Source organism: Acanthopagrus latus, chromosome 2, assembly GCF_904848185.1.
Source record: "Acanthopagrus latus isolate v.2019 chromosome 2, fAcaLat1.1, whole genome shotgun sequence".
Lineage (NCBI taxonomy): Eukaryota > Metazoa > Chordata > Actinopteri > Spariformes > Sparidae > Acanthopagrus > Acanthopagrus latus.
In genome coordinates this window covers 20862274-20878931 of record NC_051040.1, presented here as the reverse complement: position 1 = coordinate 20878931, position 16658 = coordinate 20862274, and the positions used below count along the sequence as shown (strand labels likewise).

At 40.4% G+C, this 16658-nt stretch overlaps 1 protein-coding gene across 3 annotated transcripts; it reads left to right on the top strand.

Annotated features, from left to right (window-relative positions):
• The first annotated feature begins 432 nt into the window (after window positions 1-432).
• vmp1 (vacuole membrane protein 1) lies at window positions 433-16153 on the top strand. 3 transcript variants are annotated; one of them, XM_037085074.1, is made up of 12 exons: window positions 433-582; window positions 1183-1290; window positions 1630-1762; window positions 2135-2225; window positions 2713-2823; window positions 8528-8695; window positions 9023-9154; window positions 10682-10762; window positions 10953-11069; window positions 12326-12387; window positions 14068-14167; window positions 15111-16153. In XM_037085074.1, exons 2-12 carry the CDS (start codon window positions 1212-1214, stop codon window positions 15252-15254), a joined length of 1218 nt encoding a protein of 405 aa, XP_036940969.1. In that variant the 5' UTR covers window positions 433-582; window positions 1183-1211; the 3' UTR covers window positions 15255-16153. The 3 variants fall into 3 exon arrangements, with proteins under 3 accessions (XP_036940969.1, XP_036940968.1, XP_036940970.1); XM_037085073.1 differs by having other exon boundaries at window positions 562-696; XM_037085075.1 differs by lacking the exon at window positions 433-582 and adding an exon at window positions 743-915.
• The last annotated feature ends 505 nt before the right edge of the window (window positions 16154-16658 follow it).

Below are 16658 nucleotides of genomic sequence, written 5' to 3'. Positions count from 1 at the left end.
TGGCCTGGGCAGTGCAGAGCTTGAGTGAGTTAAAAGGCTTTCGGGGCTTTAAACATGGCTTTTCGAATGGTTCCAGACAACTACGTGACTCAAGCTGGAAATGAACCTGTTGCCCTTTTAACTCGTGATGTTTTTGGTTCCCCCATCCCTTAACGTTGTCAATATAAGCGGGATGTGGAATTTCCATTATAAAGGAAACGTGATCTAAGCATGACTAATAAAATCGCTGATGTAACTATGTGGTTAAATAAAGTATTGCAATTTCAAGGTTAGAGTGAAGGAATTGTCACAGTTTGTTGGCAAATCTGGCAACCACCGATTGGACCACAAAACACAACTGACGGAAATACGTCTTTACTTAGATTTCAGAATAAGAGTATGTCATCCGTGACTTGAATAGTCTGAATCATATAAATTGAATCTGGAGCATATATACCGCGTCTTACTTCCACATTTGCACAAGTAATAATTCTACCATAACAGTAAACTTGTTTCAGGAAAATTATTCACGGTTGGACTGCAGCACACTTTTTACTTTGACACGTCGGTCGTGTGTTTCCGGGTGAGGAGGACAGGAAAGAGGTACGACTGTCATTTAATTTCAACAACGGTCTGTTTTCACCGTTACATAGCGCGTGTTTTGTCGTTACCATAACAGCACGACGACAGGGAACATTTTTACATATATCTGTACAAGTAAGGCCTTTTGTTGTTGATTTCAGAACCACTATTTTGATGTAGAAACTGACAACGTCCCTAGCTTAGCCATTAGCATGTTGGCTAACCGGTTTGCATGTGGAGGATGATGATGATGATATGAACGAATTTGGCATCATATCTGGTTACAGACTGACCTACGCACTACACGGTTACTTCAGCTAACTAGCTACGTGTGCTATTGTCACGGGGTGTTTGGTAATATTTACGCCTTATTTCTTTGTATTATATTTTCCATGAAATTACCATGTCATTTCAATTTCAGCCGGCGTGCTGACGAAATGTTCTAATGACAGTCCGATGTGTTGTTGCTTAACAGACGCTGATAAGGCTATCATTACTGATTTAGTGACTGAGTCCCACAGTGTCTTGTCATGTCCTTTCGATCAGTAGGAAGTGGGACCTCAGAGGGGTGCACACTGTCGAATGAGAGACACCAACTTGTCTTTTTTTCTGTCGTCCTAGATTGCCTGACCTGCTAAACCTTGATTGACATGGCAGCCAATGGAGCAAGCTGTGAACAGCCTCAGAAACGTGCAGGAGCAAAAGAAAAACAGAATGGAAAGTCGGCAGGTTAGTTTCGTCACACTTTGTAGTTAAATGTACAGCAGGGAAGTTACCATTCATCTCTGAAGAGTGCCTGTCAAGTAGGTTATGAAATAACTGATGCCACGGAATGATAACTACCGCCACGTTGTTTGAGCAAGTCATAAAACCGCTCAAGACTGATCCATTTGAGGTTACTTTCAGTTTTCAAGGCTACAAACAACTTGGCCTACAGTAGAGCAAGAACAGACCCAGATGCCTCATGGATCATGTATTTAGCATCGCCTATTCAACAGGATGCAATAGTTGATATAGAAACAAGTTTTACAGAATGTGAGGGTGACTGTCATTTTGTTTGCCCTCCAGACTCCTCGGTAAGAGAGAGGCGACAGAGAGATAAGGAGGAACGCCTGTCTCTCGTGGTATGGAAGAGGCCTGTCACCACACTACATTATTTCCTCCTGGAGACCCTCATCAAGCTAAAGGAGTGGACGTTTAAGTAAGAAGTTAAACAGGTTTTTCTAAACAGGTTTACAGGATGATTGTGTGTGCACGTCCTTGTGTCTCTGGTCCTCTTTTTTTTCTTCTTGTGACTCTGTAGCGTTCTCTGATTGGTGAAGCAGATATGCCCTGAGACCTTAACAATTATATCAAAAAAGGGAATTTCTCTGTCCCTGAGAAGCTGGAGTTGTAAAGCTTGTAATGAACACCAGTATACACTGTTGGTTATAGTGTGATTAAAATTCAGTAGGGAATCCCATTAAGTAGGGTATTTGTGAAGTCATGCCCCTCCAATAAAATCACTTTTCTTTGTTTTATGTGTGGAACTTGCTTCATTACCAACATTTTGCTTTCTCACCTTTCTGCTCAGGCTTTGGCAACGGCGAGGCATAGTGTTCTTAGTGTTGGTGTTATGTTCTCTGTTCTCCGTTGCCTACTCCACTGAAGGAGCACACCAACAAGTAAGGCTTGACTGATTTGTTTTTTCAGTGATGTTAATAATCAACACCATTGCTGCATCACCCGCCTGTTTAAAGGTTAATGATAAGTCACTCTTTATCCAACCTGAAAACCTTTAGAAAAGAAAGTTCACATTGGGAGATAATGACGTATGCCCTGTTGTCAAGTAACCCTTGATCACACATTCGGTTGACAAAGTTTTGTTTAGAAATTCCTCTGTGCAATGGTCTGTTCCAGTTCAGTGAAGGCATCGCCAGTTTTTTTTTTGAATTAACATCTAGATTACAAACATTTGTAATGGTGAACTCATATTCAACCCGCCTCAGCTAATTTGTACGACATGATGATTTTATATGCAAATAAAATCTTTCCCATTGAAAAACAGCTGATATTAATCAAAAGTTTAAGAGAAAGTGTGTTCTTTTGGACACAATCATACTATGACTACAACTGAGAGTATAACTCCTCTTTGTACTTTTTTCACAAAAGTATGTTGACTACCTGGAGAAGAAGTTCCTATGGTGTGCCTACTGGGTAGGCCTTGGGATCCTGTCCTCAGTAGGCCTTGGGACTGGCCTGCATACCTTCCTCCTTTATTTGGTAAGAGCAGCCCAAACAGTGAAAAATTATTATTTTATAGTTGGAATAAACCTCTTTAAGTGTAATCTTTTTCACCTAGGATTTCCCTGTGGTACTACTGTTGGGATCATTGTTGCAAATACTGCACTAACAACATGATTACCATTAGCAGCCAGGATTCTGTCCAAGGCAAAAACATCTGTAAGAATCCAAATTTGATGATAAAGCAGATAAAACACCCATTTGTATTAATAAGAAGGCAGGCTTACTGATCTTATATAAAGAATGTCGGTTTTGACCCATCTCAAGTCCTGGCGGTAAGAGGAAACGCATATCAACGGGGGAACAGATGGGGGAACACCAGAGCACTCTCCGTACAGTGAATAGCCGTCTGTTCAATCTTGTTTCTACCACTCTCCCTCTTCGCCTTCTTTGCCTCCTCCATCAGTGGTGTTCTTTTTCTCTTGCAGTGTAGAATTTTCTCAGTTATTCCAGTCATTCCTGTTACCTGGGGATGGTGACCTGGGAAAACAATGCCTCTTCCTGTTTTTGTTTGGTAATAGTAGACAGCTTCCTTTATGCTGTAATGCAAACCTTTGTTTAGGTTTGCTCAGTGGCAGATGAAACGGCATAGTCATAGTGAAGCTTCTAGGGGACCAATCTATGTGTGGATGGTATCATTTTTATACAGATATTACACTCTGCAATCTGTATTTACTTCAGAATAACAAGTTAAAGCAAAAAGGTTGTTTATTGCCAGTTTAAAATGAGTCAAACTCAGATTGGAGAGAAAGCCATGTCACTCTGTGGGCAGCTGACCCTGTAAAGAAACAGCAGATTTTGAAATAAGGAACACAGCAAAATACACATGTGAGAATGCTAGCTCTTTATACATTTTGATGAAAAGGGTTCCCGAGTTGAGTGTCTTAAAATCTATTTTCAATGAACTGTTTGAAATTATCATGGCAGAAAAAAGTAACAGGAAATGTATGTCAGTGGTAAAGTTCTCAACCTTCACATACCTTCATTTTGCATTTTTCTGGGAAAGACTATCTCAGCTAGCTCTCATGTGACCCATATCTCAACAGTCAAAAGGGTGCAACATGATAATGGCTGCAAAGTCAAAATATGTATGTGTATCAACAGTATGCAGGCTGTTTTTAATGTCTTGTTCTAGAAAGCTATTTTCCTCTAGATGTGCCTCTAGAGTTCAAAGCATTTCTGCAAAGCCCATACGTGTCTATTCCTGTGGCTGCCAGATGATGGCGTCATAACCATCACACTCACTGTCCTCTCCTTCTTCAAACTCGTTCCATTTTGTCACCCGTCTGTCTAAGGCTAACCAAAAGTGAAGTGTAATTTTTCCCTGACAGGCAGTCACAGAATGACTGTCTGACTGAATCACCAACATGTGTGTCATTTGTCTTGGTTGTGGTAAAAAGGAGAACATAGCAAAATGAAAGAGAGGAAGAAATTCTGCACCATAGTCAGCTTTAGGCTGATGATGTGGCTTCTGTTCTGTAGGACTAGTGCAGATGTGGGTCAGCTGAGTCAGCTATTTCCATCATAATGAAATAATGGGAAAAGATGTAACTGTGACCTTCCTGTTTTTCAGTGCTGATGCACACTCCTTTCTATTAATGCTTTACAGCTCACCATGGGTTTGTTGTTTCATTGTCTAGCAGGCTTCAGTTTTTTACTTTACATACTTTGTCCAACAATAATGCAGTTGTAATGGTATTTTTTACTGTATCCTGTGTCTGTGCACTCTTGTGCCTCATTGGGTATCATAATACTGAGAAGGAGTGACCTCATCCTCTCTCCCCTCTCTGTGTGAGGGAGGTTTCTTTTTATCAGTAGGCATCGTCATCTCCCCCATATGGAACAACCTGGCATCTGTTGAAACAGCTTTTCTCATTCATTTTTCACAATTACCAGCTTTTACTGTTGAAACAGAGACTATTTTAATTCCCCTTTTTACTAACAACAACCGTAACATCTGATGTTCATCTGATAGCTACTATCTTGTGTTACTCATCCTGACATTGCACGCTTTGAAAAGATTAAAATTCCCATCAGATACTTTGTGTCTAGACAATAAAATGGAAGTCAGTTATTCCCAAATTTGATTGGCTTCTAATACAGTCAAAGATGATTGTTTTTTCTTTTTCTACTTTATGTTACAACACAGAATTGTTTTGTTTGGGCATTTTGGAAAATCATTTCTTTCGTAATGTATGAAGATCATACTAGAGCCTTATTTGCACAGAGCTGGTTGTTTCCTCTTGCAATACTTCATTGTCGATACATGCTGATACGTGATTCCCCTGCCAGTTTAACTTACCAGAGTCTCTATTTCGTATGTCCTTGTGTGTGTTCTGTAGACTGAATTTGCCTATAAAAAGTTATTGTGTTGTAGTTGACTTACCACAAAGATAAGACACTATGCATTTCAGTTTCTGTGAAAGTAACACCCCAGTGCAGTGCATTAACACATAATTCCTGCATGTTGCCTTCTTAGAAGTATTTTGTATTCTTCATTTGTAGAAAGGTAATGATTAATATGAATATTTGGTTCAGCTCACTTGTCTTCCCTCAGTCATTCTCCATTCACTTTCTGTTCTCTGTCCAAAGCTAGCAGTCCAGGCATCCTTTATCCTATTCCCTTCTAGTTTATATTCCATCATCCTCCTGTTGGAAGCTCTTCTTTCCATTGGCTTCTACTTTAGATACACTTATGCCCTATAAAACCTCTCCCTACCCCATGTGATAATAAAGGCATGTGTTGTATTCAGAGCAGCCTTCAGGTTGCTGTTAATCCAGGGTGTGGCTGTTCAAGCAACAGCATACCTCTCTGATGAGAATGATGTTGTCCACAGAAAGGTTGATACGTGGAGTGATATAGACTGTCAAGCTGCCGACATCCCTGTTATGTGGCAACTTCTGCTTATCCTGATGAGTGTCTTCCAGAGTATGAAGCAAAGCATCCTTAAACTCCTGTTTTCTTCAGTTTTTTCACAGAAAGGGAAAAGCCCTTTCTAGATTTTCGCTCATGATGTAAGATCTATGCTCATAAGGAGACAATTTCCTGCTTCTCAGTAAATTAGTTAATGTTCACAGAGCAGCACCATCTATCACTGCTGCGGACTCGGTGTTGATGTCAGCTATGGACAGGAAACTCCCCGTTTTAAGCTTGAAGGAAAATAACACATCTCACCATCAGTGTTATACTGTAAGTTTACCTCAAGCCTGAAGCATTAATACATCGCCCCATAGAGAGGATGAGATCACTGCTCGGGGGAAAGGGGATTCACACACCAGTATGATCTTATGATTCATCAGGTTGTTTTTTGGAGGTCATTGCCATGTTCCTAAGTGCTGGGGTTTGGTCCTAATATTGTGGTTAAAATAAGAGATAATACTGGCTTATAAACAGTTTCTTTTATTTGTAGCTTTGTCTTTTTGATCAGCTCACCAATCATTTAAAGCTTCTGTCAGTTTCAAAACATCCATCCATCCATCCATCCATCCATCCATCCATCCAACTCTTTGGTCTAGAAGAGGATATCTGGGCTATTCTTGTCCAGATTCCTATGAATTTTATTTTATTTATTTTTCTCAAATTAGTTTACCACATGCCACTGGTGGGTCAAAATGAAACCTCAACCCACACCCACAAGGTATTTTGAAAGCTAATTCTTAGATTTCCTTGAAATTAGCTGTAGTGGTTCATGATCCTGAGTGGGGCAATCGTAACATTTTTGGTCACACACACACACACCTGAAGAATTTCCTCTTGCGCCAACCACAGGTCAAAATGTTGAAGCAGATTGCTGTGAAATTTGTCGAGCTCATTCATGCTTCTAATAGGATTAACCATTTGAATTACCCTATGGCCTTTTCTGTTGTGTCAGCTTCCCAATAATGTTAACATATTTAGACTCATTACTGGTAAGGCTCTAAAAACAGCAACAATTGTGAGTTGGTCCATCAAACACTTGATTGTAGAGCTTTGAGCTTCAAGGATCCTTTTAACAGCCTTGTTGAACTTGATTTTGATTTTTTTAAATTTGATGACTACTTGGTGAAATAGTCCTGCTCTGCTGACAAAGAGGTTCACTGCAGGGCCACTGTATCCCCTGTCTAATGGGAATTGGGTTTCAGAGTTTGAATCACAGCTTAGTTTTTTTTTTTTTCTTGTTAACACTGACTTGTTCTGTCATGAAGAAATGCAGTTAAGCGAAGTTGTGGCGAAGTTGTGCTTGGTTTGAAACAGACTATGTTTTGTAAACTAAAGAAGCCTCCTGTGTGCTCATACAGCAGAGCGGGGTGGAGAGCGGTTGCAGTCATCACAGACTAATTGTGTGCTGTCAATCTACTGTCAGTGTTTCCTGTATCACCTTAAAGAAGGCATAATGGAGTAGCTGTGGTGTAGTTACAGGTGGGCCAACTGTTATTGAGGCCAGGTGGCTCGGCCTAACCAGGCATCTTCGCAATGATAAATGATGACATACCTGCCTGTCAGAGAGACTGTGACTCAGCTGCTGCTGGTGTGTGTCTGTACCTGTGGGCAGACGAGCTGTGTTTAGCCACGCGAGAGCAGGTTAAATTTAACACAAAGGCTTATGTAGTGCCGTGCAATCATATGTTATTGTTGAAGGTTTTACTGTTATAAATACGTATATACACTTGGTTGCCAATTTATTAGGTACACTTAGCTAAAATTATCCCAGTCTGACACAAAAGCTAGGCGGTTAATGCTACCTTTGAAGGAGTGTTATCATGTCCAGTGTTTGTTGAAACTGTGTTGATTCAACTGTTTGGTCAATTTGAAGGCTGCAGATTGCAGTGCTGTTGATTTGTTTTGAGTCATCCTGAGAAGTATTTCTAACAGCATGTTTACATCAATGAGGGTAGACTAAATAAAAGAAACACTCCTCATTCCAATGCAGTTCAACAGTCCACAAACCAAAGCCTTCCAAATAATCAAAAACCCTGATTATCAGGGTTCTTATTGATCCTTGAAATCCTTCAAAGTTTGGTCTGTTGATATTTTTATATGTAACATTACATACACCACATTCAGCTCCCTGCATGTGTCTACCACCGTTTTCTGCCATCAATGTAACACAGAATCATTGAGAATTGTTTAAGCATTCAAGCCTCTCTCTCTTCTCTCTTTATTTCTCTCTTGATTTCTTTCTGACCTTCTTGTTTGTAAGCCTCTGTAAAGTCTGCCACTTCTTGTCTCAAACTATGCCCAGATCTTTCTTAGATTTTAGTGAGTTGGGCCAGTAAACTCCCTGGAAAGACCTTGAATTGATTTTTAATAAAGTGTGGGAATCCTGAAACATTATAACCTTCATGAAGGCAGGATTTATCGCAGCTCTGTTTTAGTAGATTGCATTATAGATTGCACTTTCATAGCTGAATGTACAGGACCTAATAACAAACTGGTACAATGTATTGTAAGTAAAACATTTGATATGTAACCTTTCTCTATTTAATCAAGAATATATAAGTTGTAATCTTTCATGTAATATTTACACCAATAATCATAACTGTAACATAGAAAATTCTAAAAGATCCCTTTACCTGTGACAGTTGCATTGTGTATTTTGTCTCTCACACATTAGATAAACTGTTGGAATTTGCCAGTATATATCCCAGCGGTTTCCAGTCCATTAAAAACGGCTCATCTTATCCATCTGTTCCACATCTCTAGGGTCCTCACATAGCATCAGTTACCCTGGCAGCATATGAGTGTGGCTCCACAGACTTCCCAGAGCCTCCGTACCCAGACCAGATTGTCTGTCCTCAAGGTGGAGGGGTGGATGGAAGTGTCTCCCTCCTCTCAATCATGTCAAAGGTCCGCCTGGAGGCCTGCATGTGGGTGAGTATTGGTTTGAATAAAGAGACAATGCTGGTGGTCCACTCTGAAAAATGGCAAGAATGTTTTGCAGTGCCAGTAGTGAGTGGCGCATTGTGAGCACTGTAACCTAGTCCAAGAGTTGAGACTCTCTCATTTCATGTTTTAATGTTTGTAGAACTTAGAAAGCTTCACTCGTATCTTACTTTGAGCCAAATTATGCATTACGTTACACAGAACAGTTGGGTGTACAAAATTTAGAAGTCCAAGGTGGCATGAATAGTTGCCTGTGTGTGAATGTGGGAAATAAATAAGTGCTGACATGGAACATTTTAAATTGTGTTGTCGTAGGGGGCGGGCACTGCCATCGGAGAGCTGCCTCCATATTTCATGGCCAGAGCGGCTCGTCAGTCGGGAGCTGATCCAGATGATGAAGACTATGAGGAGTTTGAGGAGATGCTGGAGCAGGCTGAGGGCGCTCAGGTCAGAGTTACAAACACAAACGCATCTTAAGTGTCACCCTAATGTATGTGTATATTTTTTCACTTCAATCAGTTTAAGGCAACTTGTTATATTTAGTGATGAAGGCAGCCCAGACTCTGAAATGGAGTATCTCAGTTTGGTTCCATATTAGCATTGGTGTTGACACTTTGTCAATACGATATGATCATATCTGATATGGCCTCATCTTTATAATGTACAACTGACCATGGAGCCACTGTCCAGTGATTGGTCTTAAAATGCCATGTGACTTCAGTGAAGCCCCTCCCTCCTTCACTTCCAGTAAATGTTCTGTTCGTGGGTGAGTCACCCTGAGCACAGCTCCCCCTTTAATCATCCCTCGGGCTTCGCTCTCTCTCCCTCCCTCCTTCCCTCTTTTCACCGACCTCTAATTTGAATGACAGACAGCTCTGTCAGGAACAAAGTTCACATGACCAGCGCTGGCTAAGCACAGATGCTGAGTCAGCAGATCAGAAATCTGAGAAATTGAGTTATTTGTCTCCCTCACCTAGTCTCACTGCACTGGTTCTCAGCTGAACAGACTGAGGAAGCCACCGTCACATCACATGTCTTTCGTCATGTATTCAGGATGTATCCACATGTGCGATGGTCATAGGTTTTCAAAGCAACAATCTCATACGAGTCAGGACTACCTTTGAGGAACACAACAAAAAAAGTCAGTGTTCTGTCACGTCTGACTATAAAAAGTTAGATGTAAAAGAAATGATAAAGAAAAAAATGACCAAGAGAATTTAAATCAACAGTTGAGGGTCTAGTACAAGCATAAAAATGTACAGTAGTTTTATTTAATTTCAGTTTAAATATAATTATCAATAAATTATTATTTGTTTTTATTGGCATAGAGTACAATGAGCTAAAAATACTTTGCACCACTGGCGCACACTTACATGGGAGAAACTAAATTCTGAATGATTGTGGAGACTTCAAGGAGAAACTGTAATTTAAATGGCATTCAAGATTAACATTGATGCAATGCCAGCTTTTGAAACCACCTCTTAATCTCCCTCCTGCACCGGCTGTGATCTTCACCATGTAACCACAGACATTTCACCCCCACAGGGATGGAGCTTCGATCAAAAGATTCTCGGCACTTCTCTACCACACAGTTTTCAGTTGTAATGCCACTAAAGTTGTCGAACCAAAAAAAAAAAAATTCAGTGCTCAGAAATAGCAGGTATTTGACCGCAGTACTCTCACCAAGGCTTCTTGTAATAACATTGCAGACAACACTTTTGTTTGGTAAAAACCAGACATCTGCGAACAAGTCCAGCGTGGTTATTTTAAGAAAAGAATAAAAGGGTAATATGTGTTTAGAGACACCCATGTGTGTATTTAAATTGTGTTGCAGTGTGGTATAGCAGATTTTACAAACCATGGGTTTTGAAAGGCAGATTTAGAATTTTAACTTACTACCTACTTAAATACTACCCATTCACATCTGTTTTGAGTAATGTGTGTTTAAATAGTTTTTTTAAAATTTGTTTGCAGGATTTTGTCACAAGAGCAAAACTGGGAGTCCAGCATATGGTGCAGAAAGTGGGATTCTTTGGGATCTTGGCTTGTGCCTCTGTGAGTGTCTTTATTGGAGAATGTTGATAATGTTCCTGATCAACACTTACTGTTGCATTGCAGTCTTCAGAAAATATGTCACTTTGGATGCAAATTTAAATAGTAGGAAATTAACCTGTAACCTCACATAGCTAAAACAAGGGTAATTTGTAAGACTATGAATCAGTAATATTTGATGTGTGCGTTTCAGATCCCTAATCCTCTTTTCGATCTGGCTGGAATTACTTGCGGTCATTTCCTGGTTCCCTTCTGGACCTTTTTTGGAGCAACTCTGATTGGGAAAGCCATCATCAAGATGCATATACAGGTCTGTAAACTCAGCTAAAATTTTATCAGAGGTGGCTGACAACTAGCAAACGACCAGTTCACCTGAAATGACAATACGGTTTTCCCCTTTTAACAGAAAACTTACAGGCACATACCATACTAGCAGCAGTGTGGCTTTCACTATGATTCAACTTTTGTTTAATGTCATCACAATTCTCTGTCCACATTGTAGTAAGGCATGTCACAGAATCTCTCTTTAGGAAAAAAAGTGTATGCACCACTGACTGATTCACTTTGTCCCCACAACCTCAAAACGTGTGGGAGAGCCAAGATCATGAGTTGGTGACTGTGAGAAACTCCTAATTGTGCACTTCTCGTTAACTCTTTCTGACAGAGCTCCGATTCACAGGGGATTCCTTATTCTGGTTTTAGCTTTGAAATATATCTAGACCATATAAACAGCCTCAGGATGAAAGGAGGGAAGCTTTTAAGAAGCCATTTAAGTTTGGATTTTTAAAAATCCACTGGATCCCAAAAAACTTGTTAATTACGGAGTGTATTGTTGAGTCTGCCACACCAGTGACTAATAGAAGCCTGTGTAAGGAGAGGCCGTCTGTGTCTGTGACTCGCTCAGTGTCTTAACAAACTAAACCTATCCATCTCTTGGTAGTACCAGCCAGTGATCTCACTCTGAGACCTTTCAAACAAAAGGGGGCCCGGCACGCAGTGGGGGTTATGGAGGATGTAGAGTGGACATGGGAAGGTAGAGAGGAGGAAATTGAGCAGACAGTAAGAGGCTGCGGGAGGGATTGTTTAACTTACATTTTTCCTTTTTTGTTCCTTGAATCTATCGGACATCACGTGTCATATCCTGTCTGATTTGGTCCAGGGGGCCAGTGTGTCATGCTGTTTAAAGTTGATCAGTTTCAGGACTGGAGCAGAATATTGCGGTCTGGCCCCCCCACTTTGGCGCTTTGCAAACCACACAAAGCCCCTTGCAGCCCGAAATTTAGCTTACTACCAGGTTGGATTTTTTGTAATTAGTGTGTCTGTGGACGGTGGCAGATGTGGCCTAAATTTTCCACAGCTGTGCTGCTAAAATTGACTGATCTTAAGATATGTTTTTCATATCTGAGAAATGTTTTGTTAATTATCCATTCCTGTTTAAATGTTCCTCTTTTTTAAAATGCTTTAGAAAATATCTAAAAAAAAAAAATGTGTGTTTGTTGTATCCCTCTGATAATTATCAGAAAGACATGATTTTTAATGATTATTCATTTGTCTCCTGTTCTGCAGAAACTATTTGTAATTATTACCTTCAGCAAGCACATAGTGGAGCAAATGGTGTCACTCATTGGGTAAGTGCTCTTGAAGTGTACTCTGCGTGTGTGTATGTGTGAGAAAGAAAGGGAGAGACTGCATTAATCAGGTACTTTGCGGAGTCATTGTTTTTTCTCTGCCTTTGTGGTTGGCAATGCATTCATAAACATTTGATTGGGGATCCTGTATGAGTAAATACTTTCACTGCGGGGGTGAACGTGCATGCGTTTACCATTTTTTCCACACAAAGGTTTTCTTTCCTCCTCCGAAAATGCAATCCATGTCTGCAGCATTGGTGGTCAGGCGTGTGCGGTCCCATCCGAACATGTTGATCTGACTCACCATGTTCGGCTTTTACTGAGAGAATAACCCCTGTCAGACGGGAAACACAATCATAGAGAAGAAAAGAGTTTCTATGGCTGCGTGTCATTAGTTAATCTATACATGTAGAGGAAAAATATACCAGTTTTGGTCTTAACTACACACACACACACACACACACACACACACACACACACACACACACACACACACACTTTCCCATTTAAAAACTTAAGTTTAGACTAAAACTGTTTGGGTTTTTTTTTTGTTTTTTTGTTTTTTGATAAGACAGGTTTTAATTGTGAGTCAAGTCATGAATTGCCACTAGGCAAAATGTTAAAAAAGCCAACAACTTGTTCACTCAGATATCATGCTGTTTCCATTTTTGGGATTCTCCTAGCATGTCCATTAGGGAGCTGCTGAGTTTGTTGTTACCCAAACCTTTGGTCATCATGAGTGTTCTGTTTCTCTTTATTCAAGCTAAAAGTCCTGTGTTTTTTGGGCGATTGCTTTGTGTATATTCACATGTGCTTGCATGTAAAGTGGGAGAGATAACAAAAATGAGTCAGACAAATCTAGTTAGGTTTATTTGAAATCAGCAATTACCCACTTCCCCTTTGGTCTTTGTTTAGTAAATTGTCTTCTTTTTTTGCTTAGTCTTGTCAAGTCTAGACTACGTGTTTATGTCCTGAGAATTTAATTTCTGCAGTGGGAACGCTGTGTGTGTGTCTATAGCCCTGCAGTATATTTTCTCTTCATGGTTATAAGTTTCACATCATGTAGAGTTCCCTTTGAACTTAACCACGGCTGATTGGTGACTAAAAACAACACCAACGGCTCTCTATGACATGAATTGATAAAATGGTATCCATTATGATTGGCCCCCTGGTGAGCTCATCCACATTGCCTAATAAGGACATGAGCACGCCCTGATTAGATAGCTTTCCACCCAGAAGGCAGCAATGGTGGTAAAGGTGATGACATCATGTCGACTCACTTCCTGGTTGAAGGGGCTGACACAGGCTCCTATAGAGAGAGAAGTAGTATAAAAGGAGGGCTGAAGAGTTTGTGCTTCATTCCTCTCTGCTGCCTGCTTCTGCTCACTGCACTGAGTAGAGGAGGTGGAGGCTCCAGGATAGGGCCCACATGAAGGATGGGGCCTTCAGCTCTAACAAAGGATGCTGGGTTGACTGGTAGATGAGTGAGGACCTTTGGTAGTGTTCAGGGAAAGAGAGGACCTCATGAACTGCTCTTTGAGGCTTTTATAGGGAATAAGTGTTCAGAGTCTAAAGCCTCAGTTTTGGGCTCCACGTAGGAACGCTGCTGAAGGGGTAAGTGGATTAATGTTCTTCCTCTCTTCTCTTTTCTTTGCCGCTCTGTGTGGATGTGGATGTCAGGTCTGTGCCCAAAGTGGGACCATCACTCCAGAAGCCCTTCAGTCAATACCTGGAAGCACAGAGGACCAAGCTGCACCACGCTGGGGGAAGTGCACCAGCGGTAAGAGCAATACATTATTTTTACTGTGGACCTCTTTAATGCCACTGTGCTAATGAGAGCTTCAGTGATGTATTTATTTGCTTGGATTAACAACTATATAAGGCAGCTTTTGGTCATACCGTAGACTTTAAGTGAAACTCAGGATTGGTTTTATTCAGAGCAGGCCAGATCTTAAAACACTTGGAGCAGAATGGACAAAAAACAGCAACATCAGATTAGGGAAGATTTTTTTTTTAGTATAGCCCAGCTGATACTTGTTTATAGTGATATTTTAGAGAATTTTTCATTGTGTTCTTCAAACTGAATTTTAGTTAGGAAAGAATTCTGACAAGATATGTACTGAAGAATATGACTGTCAGAGCTCTCTGCAGGGCAAATGTAATGTGAGAAACTATTTGTAGGTTGCCTCAAACACATCTTTTGCATTTTTGTGCTGCATTTGGGTATTTACAGCCTATGTGCCAATACTAATATATTTATGATAAGCTAGTGTCTGGATTTTATCAGCTCGCTGTAGATTTTGGCCTCTGGAAAGGTAGAGCTACTAATATTAATCAAGCCATTATCAACTGTTAACATTAAACACCAACTATTTTGATATCTGTTCATCATCATGAATCATCATATTATTTCTGCTTCTTAAATGTGAAATATTTTCTGGTTTCTTTACACCACTATGACAGAAAACTGAAATATTCTGACCTTTTGTGGCCCAAACAACTACTAGATCAATCACGAAGATAATCGACAATGAAAATTCTCTTTAGTTGCAGCCAGCACCACTGAAAAAATATGCTGAATAGAAAATAGAAAAATTCGATTCAGCTGGTTTAGATTCAGCAAATTGGATGGTGCCAACAATAATTGCAAATGAATTTATTTGGCATTTATTGCCTGTTTTATGCTAATTAATGGCACATGCACCCCGCTTTTGGCTTCCCAGGATGAGAACTGGCTGTCGTGGGTTTTCGAGAAGGTGGTGCTGGTCATGGTCTGCTACTTTGTCACCTCCATCATCAACTCCATGGCTCAGAGCTACTCCAAGCGCCTGCAGCAGCAGAGGCACTCGGAGGAGAAAACCAAGTGATGACGAGACAAAGCGGTACAAACATCCAAGTGACTGTGTTTCTGCTGCTGCTGCTGAGAGCCCTCTGCTCAGCCCCAGCCACTCACAACAAACCTCACCCCCTCATCCATTCTCAGAGGCTCAACGCTCAAAACAACCAGGCACTATTTGTCGGTGTGTGTGTGCTTTTGAGGATGTATGTGCCGTTTTACTGTTTGTCCCTCTTCTTCAGGTTTTGTAGTTCTTCCTCTCATCTCAGTCTGTAGGCATATGTAGTGCGATTGGTACTAATGCTGATCTTAACATGTTACTTTAAGTTTAACCCATTCATTGACCTCAGAAGTTTAAGCAGCGGTTTGGTGGTGACTGCTGTGTGCGGGCAGTGCCCATCAGATGCTATGCCTTATGCAAGACGGGAAGGTCCGACTTCCTTTGAATATAGTTCTTGACTTATAAACTTGATTTTTATTTAATTTTGTAACATTTATGTATGGATGGATCTTGATGTGTTTGTACAGTGTGCTGCCAAGATAACTTCTATGGATGGTCTTTCTTTTCAGGGTTTAATTATCCTCATGTTTTTGTCCTGTTAAACAGTTGAGACCAACTTGTCTTTTTTGTTTGTTTCTGGAATCGTGAGTTTAAAATGGTGAGAAAAAAGCAATATCGACTTAAAACGGTGTGGTATTGATGGTTTGCACATTGTGTAAATATCTTAATCTTTTTGACAGTATGCACAGATGTATTTCTATTCTAATGGTCTGTGTGGACATGAGTTAACTTGAACCAAAAGAAAAGTGAACAAAAAGATATCATTTGTAAAGTGGCATTGTACTCTCAGCTAACTAGTCCCATTTCTATTCTGTACATTTAGGTTGAAACTTGGATCAGATCATATATAAAACATGTAAATCATGGCACTCGTTTCCAAGTCTGAGTCTGTCGGGTTTATTTTCTCTTCCTTTGTTGAAGACTAACTTTTTAATCGTTCATCCTGAGAAGTTGTGCTGTGATCTTGTTCCGTTTTAAGAATTGTTGTAATGTTTTTTTAACCGTCATGACAGAGCTAATGCTTAATTTTCTTAGAAATGATCATCTTTAAGGTAAGTGAACAGCTCATTACTCAGTAAGTTTACTTCTCTCTAGTAATTCTTAGAAGAAGAATTTGTGTTTTGTCAATTCAGACTACCTTCCCCCCCTCCCTGTGTCGGGGATAAGACCTGCCTGAAATACACTGGGTGGATTCTGGTGAACTAAACCTCATGGTTAGATGTCTCCTTCTGCCCCCTGGCCTTTACACAACTTTCCCACCCCATCAGCTAGCTTATCAGACTGGTGTTGGCTGTTTTAATTAGCGCGGCAACAGCGGTCTGTAAGCTGGCTGAAGTTGTGGGCTTTCAGCATTTCAGTTGTGCTGCTTGGCTG

What these genes read in the sequence shown, in the direction of transcription:
- vmp1 (XM_037085074.1), top strand. Translation starts at nt 1,212, where the DNA reads ATGGCAGCCAATGGAGCAAGCTGTGAACAGCCTCAGAAACGTGCAGGA. An exon ending in ATACCTTCCTCCTTTATTTG is followed by an intron (nt 2,824 to 8,527) that starts GTAAGAGCAGCC and finishes CCACATCTCTAG; the next exon opens with GGTCCTCACATAGCATCAGT. An exon ending in AGCAGGCTGAGGGCGCTCAG is followed by an intron (nt 9,155 to 10,681) that starts GTCAGAGTTACA and finishes ATTTGTTTGCAG; the next exon opens with GATTTTGTCACAAGAGCAAA.